This window comes from Trichosurus vulpecula, chromosome 7, assembly GCF_011100635.1.
Source record: "Trichosurus vulpecula isolate mTriVul1 chromosome 7, mTriVul1.pri, whole genome shotgun sequence".
Classification (NCBI taxonomy): Eukaryota; Metazoa; Chordata; class Mammalia; order Diprotodontia; family Phalangeridae; genus Trichosurus; species Trichosurus vulpecula.
In genome coordinates, this window is record NC_050579.1 from 261,978,876 (window position 1) to 261,990,792 (window position 11,917).

General features: G+C 41.2%; 1 protein-coding gene across 1 annotated transcript; it reads right to left on the reverse strand.

The window, feature by feature from the left end:
* Window positions 1–1,119: 1,119 nt before the first annotated feature.
* Window positions 1,120–10,789, reverse strand: LOC118855914 (zinc finger protein 594-like). Its single transcript, XM_036765954.1, has 3 exons — window positions 10,644–10,789; window positions 9,431–9,557; window positions 1,120–3,527 (listed from the first exon to the last, which is right to left on the reverse strand). The coding sequence occupies exons 1-3, from the start codon at window positions 10,707–10,709 to the stop codon at window positions 1,942–1,944; spliced, it is 1,779 nt and encodes a 592-aa protein (XP_036621849.1). The 5' UTR covers window positions 10,710–10,789; the 3' UTR covers window positions 1,120–1,941.
* Window positions 10,790–11,917: the final 1,128 nt, after the last annotated feature.

Below are 11,917 nucleotides of genomic sequence, written 5' to 3' on the forward strand. Positions count from 1 at the left end.
GTCCAAGTCCTAACTTTCTTCTTCCTCCAAGAACCTGATAGTCTCTCTTGCCTATTAGGACCTGGCTCCTGGGGAATGCTGTTTTGCCAGTTTTGCCTGATTCACTGATGTCCTCGTGTACTATGAAGGGCATGTGCAATTGGACCTCAGTGGTCATTAATCCAGGAATATAGGATATTGTTAGGGATGGGGTCCTGCCAAGTCCTCCCAGTGACCTGGGTTCCTAGCATAATTGCATGTAAAGAGCCTTAAGTCACTGGGATGACATTATCTTCATCTGCACTGATTCTTAGATGGCGACCAGCCTAGCTGAATGGTCTAGGGCTTAGAGTAAATAGGATTGGACAATCAATTGCCCCTTTGGGACCACGACCAATGAAGGGATTTTGCTGATGACCCCCATATCTTTGATTATTGGACATATCAGTAACCATCAAACATCATTTATCCCCTGCTGAACTGCGTAAGATTGGTTCCACTTTGAGAAAAGCAGAGGTTGAGGATGGGATTTATTACCCATAGAGGCCATGATGCCCTAAGCATGAAGTTGCTACTTCTGTCTAACGTTGTCCATTGGCAAGTGTGGCACGATTCTCTATAGTTGCTGACTTGCCTCCAATGGGCAAATTGATTATATTGGTCCTATTCCTCCATCTTGGAGCGATCAACCTTTCTGTGGCTGATACCTATTCAGGATATGGTGTTACTGTGCTTTTCAAATCTGCTGCCATAGTCTTCTCATAAAATTTATCCTTCTTCCTTCTGCTCCCTCTCCCTTCTGAGCAGGTTTCTCTTTTCCAAGAAGACCTAAGATGGGACTGTCATCACATCTACGGGTTCTCCACCAAATAACAGCTTCATCATCATACCCACGACTATCATGGTCGGGTGTCCTACCTCAGTTGTACGCTCAGTAAGTCAAAGCCACTCGAAGAAGGGGGAAGGTTCTCCAGTTCAACAATTTCTCGGACCCAACCTCCAGGAAGGTTTACCTGATACCACAGGCTGACTTAAGGGGTTGGGTGCAAGAGGGCAAGGAATTTAAGCATGAAAATAACACGTGGAAATTATTATAACTGTTTTGGTAATATAAATAACAAGTGATACGAAATGGAAATTCATGGTTTTATAAACAATCCTCTTTATTTTGTTGTGAATATGGAAATGCTATTTTTAATGGTACTTAAATTCAGAATTCAAAAAGGGAAAAATAGAATTAAAGGTGCTCTAAAGGTGAAATTATGTTCATACTTCTATAGCACTTTAAGTTTTGCAAAGGACTTTTACTATACTCTGTCACTAAGCCTCACAACCACCCTGTCAGACGGGCACTATCATGTTATAGATGAGGAAATTGAGGCTGGGAGGTTGTCTATTTCTTACCAGATCCTCTGGTACTAGATCCAACTTTTCCTTACCAGATCCTCTGGTACTAGATCCAACTTTTCCTTACCAGATCCTCTGGTACTAGATCCAACTTTTTCTTTCCAGATCCTCTGGTACTAGATCCAACTTTTTCTTACCAGATTCTCTGGTACTAGATCCAACTTTTTTTTTTCCCCAGAAAACTAGATCCACACACTCAACCTATTTAACTTGTCCTCTAATATTGTTGCTGGGAAGACCTCAATAGTTTGGAGGATGGGGGGCTGCTGGACTTGCTACCTGCTCTGGTGGGGACATTAAATGAGAGGTCAGATTGTTTAAACCAATTTATATCATTTTCTGATGCCACAGAAGCTTTTAGGCAAGGATGTTACATTTCCATCTCAACCATGTCTCTCTGTTATAGAATTCTTGATGAGTAAAATGGGTTATAACAAAACCTCTCCCGCTCTTAAGGATCTCAGTTTCCTATGAGATTGTACTATAAAATGTACTCTCTGGTATTTAGCAAAAGTAAAAATTAGCTTTCATTTCCTCATAATTATATTAATAGGATTATACTCTAGTGTGGATTTTCTGATGCTGAGTAAAGGCCAAACTCTGACTAAAGACTTTTTTGCACTGATTGCATTCATAAATATTCTTTCCAATATGAATTTTCTGATGCCTACCAAGATCTGAGCTCCACCTGAAGGCTTTCCCACATTTATTACATTCGTAGGGCTTCTCTCCACTATGAATTCTATGATGTCTATTAAGGTCTGAACTCTGATTAAATGTCTTTCCACATTCATTGCATTCGTAGGGTTTCTTTCCACTATGAATTCTCTGATGTTGAATAAGTTGTGAGCTCCCCCTGAAAGCTTTCTCACATTCACTGCATTTATAAGGCTTTTCTCCTGTATGAATTCTCTGATGTTCTATAAGGATGGAATTCCGACTGAAAGCTTTGCCACATTCGTTACATTCATAGGGTTTCTCGCCGGTGTGAATTACTTGATGTCTAATCAGATCTGAGCTACACCGGAAGGCTTTTCCACACTCATGACATTCATAAAGTTTCTCTTCCTTATTAATGCTCTGCTGTCCAATAAGGTCTGCATCCTGATTGAAGGTCTGTCCATCAAGTTCCTCAACAGCATGAAGTCTCTGATGCTTAAGAAAGACCGTGCGTCCACTAAAGGCTTTCCCACATTTGCGACACCCATAAGGTTTCTCTCCACTGTGGATCCTTTGGTGTTGGAGAAGGAGGGAACTCTGTCTGAATGTTTTTCCACAGTCACTACATTCATAGGGTTTCTCCCCAGTATGAATTCTCTTGTGTGTAACAAGGTGTGAACTCTGACTAAAGGCTTTCCCACACTCATCACATTCATAGGGTTTTTCTCCAGTATGAATTCTATGATGTATAATGAGATCTGAGCTCTGATTGAAGGCTTTCCCACATTCTTTACAAACATAGGGTTTCCCTTCACTATGAATTCTCCGATGCAGGATAAGGTTTGAGCTCCCCCTGAAGGCTCTTCCGCATTCCTTACATTCATAAGGATTCTCCCCAGTATGAATTCTCTGATGTCTACAGAGATTGGAGCTCTGATTAAAACCTTTCCCACATTCATCACATATATAGGGTTTCTTTCCTGTATGAATTCTTTGATGTATAGTAAGATTTGATCCTCGGCTAAACACTTTTCCACATTCATTACACTCATGGGTTCTCTTTAAAGTATGAATTTTTTGATATGCATTAAGTTCTGGCTTTTCTTTCAGCCTCTGATCATATGTTTCACATCTTTGGGATTCCTCTCCTGTAGGAGCTCTATGATGTGTAACAAAGTTGGAGCTCCAATTGATGCTTCTCTCTCTCTCATTACATTCCTTGTTGCTTTCTCCTATGAGGCTTTTCCTTTGGGTGGTATTCACTCGCCTGAACTTTCTCTTTTGGGAATGGGTCTGGTTCAGTCCATCCTCTGAAACATTTAAACTTTGCTTCTCTAACTCATCTTCACATACCCTGGTTTCTACCAACTCAAATCTTTGGGGAATCTGACTTGAAAGTGTTTCTGATATTGCTTGAAATGACTCGTCCTCAGAAATTTCCTGTTTTGGCTTCCATTCCTTTTCAGTCCTGTTCTCACAATCTGAAACAATAAAGAAAAAATTTAGATAAAGGTTAATTTTTTTTCTAGGAGAAAGGAAACTGAAGGGAGAAAGAGTAAACAAAATGAAACAAATTTTCATCAAGAAAAACAAATTTGAAAGTCCCCTAAGTGGCCTCAAGAGCTCTATCCCTTGAACCACCTCCCTAACTTAAATAGCTTGGCATTAATATTGTCCACTGGCCTCAGTTTTATTTCCTTTTTATCAGCAGTATGCTGGTTTAACAACTGGCTTTCCAGGGAAAAAAGTACACAAGACACACTTCCAAGTTCAACATGCATTATTAACATTTTCTCCATCACTTTAAGAATAGACAATTCACAAAACAAGCGAGCCACGATACGCTGATTTCCAAGTATAAACAGTCACACTGAAAATTTCACAATTGGCTATTATGAGCTGCTTTGAACTGACTCTAGCACACCCCTATTTTGACTATAACATTTTAAAAATTGCAGTATTTTTGAAAGTGTCAATCAATCAACAAGCATTTATTACTACGTGCCAGACCTACCATGAGCCTAGCAAAGCTTAGGTACTGGGGATGCAAGGATTAAAACATTCTACTCAGGAACTTACATTCTAATGGGAAAGGCAAGTATGTATAAATAAATATATGTGTGTACGTATATTCAGAACAAATATGAAGAGAATAAACACAAGATAGTTAAATACAAGATAGTTTGGGAGGAAGGACCCTGATTGTTGGGCAATCAAGAAAGGCTTCTCATAGAAGGTGATATGTGGGCTGCATCCTGCAGCTTCCTTCAGAGGAAATCAATGGGGTGAAGGTGAGAACAGAAGTCATTCCAGGAATAACAGATGGTTGTTGAAACAAGCACAGAGACAGGGGATGGACTGCGGTAGATAAGGAACAGAGAGAATACCAGTCTGACTGGATCACAGAATGTGAGAAGCAGATTAATGTTTAAGGAGTTTGGAAAGATAGGTTGGTGCCAGTAGAGGCGAGAGGAAGCCACTGGAGTTAATTGGGTAGGGAGGGAAATGACACAGTCAGATCTGTTTTTAAGGAAAGTCACTATGGTGGTGATATGTAAGATGGACTTGAGGCCAGGATTCCTGAGACCTGCATAGTCCCTGCCCTCAGGACATAAAAAGTCCCATCCATGGTGGGTGGATATCTGAAGACCAATCAAGTGGTTGACTGGACTTGTTTCCATGTGGACACAAGGGGGCAGTGAATACAGAAGCTAAACCTCACTGTGTCCTTGCTGGTCCAGGACCATCAACCTCTTTTTCGTTTCATTTCATCCCAATGTTGAACCTGAATTGAAAGGGTGCTGGTGTTAGGCTTGCCCTAACAGAGACCAATTGGAAGACTATCGTGATCACCAAGGTGGAAGATGATGAAGGACTGGACTGAGGTGGTAGCTGTGGGAGGGGAGAGGAGAAATCGAGAGATGCTGTGGAGGTAGAAATGGCAAGATGTGGCACCTATTTAGATTACCTGGAGTTAGACAGAGATTGAAAAGAATCTCAAGTCTGGAAGGATACGGTGCCTGGGTCAAAGATTTGATAGCTGTTTTTACCAAAACCATTAGAATTTATTGACAGTGACGTGTTATGGATAAAACACTATTTGATGAACTCACTGGGATCTCCCAATTGTTTTATGGAAATATAATTTCATTAATACATTGTTAGGAATTATATTCCTGTCAGTCTGTCAATAAGCATTTATTAAGCGTTTATGCTCTTGACACTGCTGGTTAGTTTTGCTTAACTTTTTCCGACGGGAAATATATGTGATGTAAAAACAAAAGATAGCAATGAAAATTTATTTTTTAAAAGAAAAGGGGTAAGTGGGAAAACTACTTCATGATTAAAGGCACCATAGATAATAATTAAACAATATCATAACCATATATATGTATATACATATTGCATATACCAAATGACAAAGCAATCAAATTCTTAAAGAAAAAACTACCTATTATTTTAAAAAGCCTAATAGTGAGAAACTAATTATAGGCAAACTTAATGTTTCTCTGCCAGAGCTTGATAAGTCCAACAAAAGAGCTAAATTACAAACTTAACAAAACACTTTGAAAACTATATTGGAGAGGCCTGTGGAGACTTTGGAATGTGTTATTTCTTAGGCTGCAATTGCACTTACATAAAAACTGTGGATGCACTAGTGTTCACAGAACTCATAAAAATGCAGAAAAGCAGAAATCTTAAGCCTATCTTGTGTAGACCAGAATATAATAAAAAAAACTGTTAAAAAAAACCAAAAGACAAGGAGGTAAATGGAGTCTAAAAATAATCTTAAAGAGTTAAGAAATTTTGAAAATTAAAGATGAGACGAATTGAAAAAATTTTTTAGAGCAATAAATTATTAAACAGGACAAAGAGCTGGTTTTTTTTCTCTAAAAAAGACTAACAAAGTTGATAAACCAGTAGTTATTTGCTTTTACAAGAGAAAGCAAAAGCAAATTAACAAAATAAAACATGAGAAGGTGGAATTCACAACAAATGAAGAGGAAATAAAACATTTGTTAGACACTTTTATATCTAGTGGCGACAAATCTGAAAACCTAAATGAGGTGGATTAATATCTATAAAAATATAAAACAACAAAACTAACAAGACAGGGAATAGATAATCTAAATAACCCAACATCATAAAGGGAAACTGAATAAATACAAAGAACAAAAACAAAACAGCAGGTCCAAAGCGACTTAACAAGTGATGTCTAGCATTAATTTAAGGAACAACAACAACAACGACAACAAAAACCCATTTTCAAAATAGAAAAAAAAGACACACCAAGCCAAACTTTTTCAATGAGACAAACATGACCTTGATTTCCAAACTGAGAAGAGATAAAGTAAAGAGAATTATATATTGGGAGCACTAATAAACACTGATGCCAAAAACACTGGATAAAATATTGGCAAAAAGACTACAAAAAAGTAAAAAAAATCTATTATGATCAATTGGACTTATAAAAAATGCAAGCATCAGGAAACATTAAAAATTATTAGTATAATAAGTCAAACTAATAACAAAAATAAAATAATGTATATGGATACAGAAAAACTCATTTATCTTAAAAACTACTATAAATCTAGCAAGGAAATGATAAAGGGGACTTTCTTTTATAGGCTTAAAATTTTTATGTAAGACTCAAACCCAAATTATTTGTAATGAAAAAAACACTCAATCCTGAACAGTCAGAGATCAGGAAGTTAATAATTCATGACCTCAAATTAAAATGATCCCAGCAACATCTTGGATTTTTTTTGTTTTTTGTTTTCGTTTTAACGACAACAAAAAAAGCTCTAAATTCCCAGGGGATGAATTATGGGTCAGGGGAAGAGGTATTTACAAAACAGACTCATGTTCCCATTACTACTGCCTCTCTTCTTCCTGTTTATGATATTGAAGTAACCTTTGTTGCCAAGACAAACCTCTCTACATGTACCCTTGTTCCCATTCCCTCTTGTTCTTTCCAGCAGATTGCAACCTACCATCCCGAAAAGCTATCATTCTATTATCTCTTCTCTCTTTCCCAGACAAACTCCTTTGAAAAGCTTTCTACACCTGTTGTTTCCACATGTCCTCCTCTCACTCACTCCTCAGCCTCTTGTAATTTGACTTCTAACCTCAACTTAAGTCAAACTCATCTCAAACTGCTCTCTCCATAGAGAAATGATCTCTTAATTGACAAGTCTTCTCAGTTCTCATCCTTCTTGACCCCTCCGATGCACCTGACTCTATTGACCACTCTCTTCTCCTGGATAATCTCTCTTTCTACGTTTTTAGATACTACCCTCTCCTTTACTGGTTATGAACTCCCAACAGTATGTTATACTGCCCTGTTCAACCTAGATCAAGGGTCAACCACATCAATACTGACAGGGACATTCATACCTTTCTGATGTCTTTTCGTATCTACCTTCAACCCCAAATCATTCCCACCATTTCTTTTCTTTGTTCCTCCTTTATGGAACATTGCTGAACACAGGCAAGGCTCTGAAATACCTATGTTTTATTAATGGATACCCCAATCCCAACTTCTATCCAAAACAGCTCTCTCTCCCAACCTCTCTTTTTTTGTCAATGGCACCGTGACTTCCACAGTTACTCTGGCTTAGAACCTTAATCTTTGAATATAGGAAATGAAGAAGGAAAACTGAGTCATAAAGGCCTATCTGTTCTTCCTATGAAATAGCTCCATCTCTCCCTTCATCTTTAGTCCCATTGTTAGCATTCTAGTTGAGGCTTATTGCTTTGAGGAGATGAGTGTTGCCCCACCCCCCCTTTAGTATCACCCTAATTACTTCCAGACTACTCTGCTAAAATACCACTTCAATCATGTCTCTACTCTGCTGAAAATCAGCTCATTTGCCCTCTCTTTTCTATAGAGTAATATTTAAGCACAGATAGGAGCATTATGGGAGGAGCAATATCCTGACTCCTACCCCCATGCAAGTTAGGCTAGTTTTTCCTTAAAAAGTACTGAAAGCATCCTTGAGACTTGTTTGGTTGAGGGGACTAAAGGCTCAGGCTGTTGACATCACTTCCTAGTCACTTGGGTATCAAACAGTCACAAGGATGCTTGGGTTGCTGAGTCACAATGAGCAGCTCAGACAAGTGGGCTTTGCTCAGCTGAGTCAACCAGAGGTGTCCTCAATGCCCACCCCTTGTTGAATATCCTTTTCCTGCCATGATTAAATGAATCTCCTTTTGTTAACTGTAGAGTGAGTATCTCGTTTTGTTCCAATATTGAACCTAAACCATCAGGGTGTGGCCTGACTCAGGCCACAATCTAAAAAGAGTTCAAGATCTGGTGGAGGTGGAGATGACTCATTTGACTATCTCTTATCCTTTCTTATTCCTGGAATTTAAATTTAAACTTCTAGATTTCTACATCTGAATAACTTCCATGGCATGTTGATGGAAGAAACTCTACCTGTTCAATGCAGAACCTCAGAAGCTGTAAGACAAGGTAACTGCTGTAAGAGAGGGGGATTGGGGAGTGGAAAAGATAAGAGGAGGAAGAGAGTGGAGGGAAAAGATTCCTCTGCTTTAGTCCCATTAGGTTTTGGCCTTTGACATTTCCACAGATCCTGAAATTTCTGATCCTTGAAGCAAAATTCATTATACAGCATTGCCAAGTCCCCTGTCTTCATCATCCCATACACACAAAAATGACTGGCAAGATGAGGGTACCTGTGGCGACCAATTGGGCATAAGGCAACTCCCAAACTTGAATTAACATAACCCTTCCAAGTACATAAAAGTAACAGAGGGAAACAGATTACTGTAATAGAAAAAAACACTAGATGTGGAGTCAGAGAACATGGGTTTAAATACTGGCTCTGCTAACTATGGCCTGTGGTACCTTGGACAAGCCACTCCTCTCTCTCAGCCTCAGTTTTTTCACCTGTAAAATGAAGAGGGGTAGACTAGACAGCCTCATGAGGGCTCTTCCAGCTCTAAAATCCATGATTCTTTTAATGGAAGGAATCTTTCTCAGAAGATAGCCAGTGCTAGAGTCCTGCCCGAGCGCTCCCCAAAAAAACTGAGCTAGAGAACCCAGGAAAGTCTTTGCAGTGAATCAGTCTTTCTCATCACATTGAAAGAAGGCCCTTTCTTGCAAGACGCTTAAGGAAAGAGAAGGCTGAGAAATCAATGAATAGTGATTGACTCATTTCCCAATTTTTCATTCACCAGGCCGGATACCTCGGCACAGGGAACAAAAACATCCAGCCTCTGCACCTCATGGAGACCTGGAAGTCTATAGTTCTGACCCCAATTTAAATTCTCAGCCTCATATTAGGGTTTTTTTTGTTTGTTTTTATTTTTTAAATGACGTCTGAAAGTCCAATGATGGGTCAGGGGAGTGAATGCTTACCTAGTGGGCTCCTGCTTCCATCATTCTCCAGTGTCTGATCCTTGTAGAGAGTCTCCTGTGGGAAGACCAGGCTCTTGGACTCCTCCTGGGTAAGAAACACGGCCACTGTCTTCCCCACATTGGGCTCCTGAAGGAGGAATTGTTGTTGCTGTGAGGAAACATGCAAAGGAGGAAGCCCTGGAAGAAAGCTTCGGTACCAGTAGAGTGAGGGGTGGAAAAGACATGATGGGCTTTAATCTGACTTCAAGATGGGTATCTGTTGGCAGGAAGAAAAGGGATGCTCTTATTAGGAGGTGGTCGGGGATGCAGAAGGGGTGTGTGCAACAGCGCGTGTGTAGTAAGAACTAAAATTCGTATAGTACTTAAACATTGACAAAGGGCTTTACACACAACATCTTACTCAGCATTCCTTACCCTGTGAGGTACTTTATGATGTGAGGTACATCATTACCCCCATTTTGCAGATGAGAAAACTAAGTCTCAGAGCACTTGGGGTCACACAGTTTGCAAACCCCACACAACTAAAAAAGTACAGACGTGGGATTTGCACCCAGGTACTCGCTGACTGCTAGGTCAGCACTTCACTTCTCATACTGGACCAGAAAACGTAGAGAGTGGGAGGAAAGACTAGTGCCTGTGTTTCTTGTGGGGTGGGGGTGGCATGGAAGAGAACGAGTGTATAAGAAGGCATGTGTGTGTATAAAGAGGGGTTTATTAGTGTGGGGTGGGCTGTTTAGGTCGGGAAAGGACGTGTTGAAGGGAGGCAAATAAAGGGAAGGAGAAGTGTGCTTAAGGAGCAGCAGTGGAGGGGGGGGGGGGGTGTCTGAATGCCTGCTGGGCTCCCAAAGGGCCGGGGAAGGTTTGGGACACAGGATCGTGTTTCTGACCCAGGCGAGGGGTGTCCCGTCTGTAGGGGATGGGATAGGGAGGTGCTTATCCAGGGAGGGCTGGAAAGTGAAGTGTGACAATGCAGGAGGGCGTGGGGAGGCAGAACTCGGGCTGGCGCGGAAGATATGTGGTTGGAAAGATGAATGAATGGACGGATGGAAAGATGGATGTGCATCCCCTGTATGAGCACGGGAGTGACCACACGCCCAGTGTGGAGATGTACTGTCACGGCGCAGACACAGGTGTGCGTGGGTTGGGGGGAAGAGGGGTTGGGGGAGGTGTTCAACCCTTTATATTCCGGACCACGGAGAGACAAGGGTCTCACCTTCTCCAGGCTGCCACCAGCCTCTTGCCCGCTCATCGCCCGCGCCCCAACCACTGTAGCCTCCATTACCGCCGCCCCTCGAGACCAGGCCAGATGGGAACGGCCACTTCCGGTGCCCTCCTTGACCAGACGGGGACTGATTTCTTCTCCCCTCCCCCCACGCCCCCCACAACTACAGTCCCCTCCCGAGAACCACTGACATCCAAGTCCTCCAGTTTTCCTAGAGCGTCCGGGAGGAACCAAACTTCCGGTATATTGGCTAACTGGGGAGTCAGTTCAATCCAATTTGTGAATATTAATCGCTGTGTACCCGGAGTGTGTGTAAGTGCCAGGCGCTAGAGGCACAAAGATAAAAACGAAAGGGCACTCGGGGGTGGAGGAGGGGGCGGGGGGTAGACAAAACAAAATATCTACACAAGTCAGTGCCCAGTAAGAAGCATGGGCCCCTCTCTGGACCCCCGGTGGCTCACTGGCTTGGGGCTCGTTGGAGCTGGGCCTTTAAAAAGGGGTCGGGCTATTTACACCACTCCCCATAGCTCTGGGGAAAATGGCATAAAGGTAAAGTTTGGCTCAAAGCCAGGGTTCCTCTAAAGGGGGAAGTAGAAAAGTATTTGATGTACAAAGATCGGGTATAGGACAGCTATTTATTTCCTCCAGCTGTTTATTTCCACAAAGGAAATACACACGAGACCCGCAAGTGTATCGGTACGTTGACGGAAAAACAAATAAACAGTAGTAATGAAAAAGCAGAAGTCCAGAGGACTGAAGATGAAATATACCACCCATCTCCGTTGATTAACATTCATTAAATGCCTACTAAGTTAATTGCTTGGGATAGGAAAAGAACTAAAAGACAGTCTGTCTCTCAAGGAGCTCGCAATCTAATAGGAAAAATCGTGTAAAATACAAACGATATACAGGATAAATTGGAAATAATCGACAGAGGGAAAACGTTAGAATGAAGGTTTCTTTCTAAAGAAAGGTGGGATTTTAGCTGATACCTGGAGGAGGCTAGAGAAGCCATGAGGCAGAGATGAGGAGGGAGAGTATTTTGATCATAGGGGTTAGTCAGTGAAAATGCCTAGAGTCTAAAGATGGAGTGTCTTCTTTAAGGCACAGCAAAGTCTCCTCTCTCTCTAACTTTCCTATTACTGTCATGCAATCTAGTGGAACCTTTTCTTGGGACCTCCCCCAGATAACCAGTAACTCTCCTGGTTTTTTCCCTTCTCTGCCACAGCTCTTTTCTCCCTTTGCTTCATACTAGTTCTAACCTC

Bases quoted from the DNA above. Each gene is read 5' to 3' on its own strand.
- LOC118855914 (XM_036765954.1), bottom strand. From the start codon at position 10,709: ATGGAGGCTACAGTGGTTGGGGCGCGGGCGATGAGCGGGCAAGAGGCT. The intron at 9,558-10,643 runs GTGAGACCCTTG...TTCCTCCTTCAG, and splicing joins CTGGTGGCAGCCTGGAGAAG to GAGCCCAATGTGGGGAAGAC. The intron at 3,528-9,430 runs GTAAGCATTCAC...TTATTGTTTCAG, and splicing joins TGGAAGCAGGAGCCCACTAG to ATTGTGAGAACAGGACTGAA.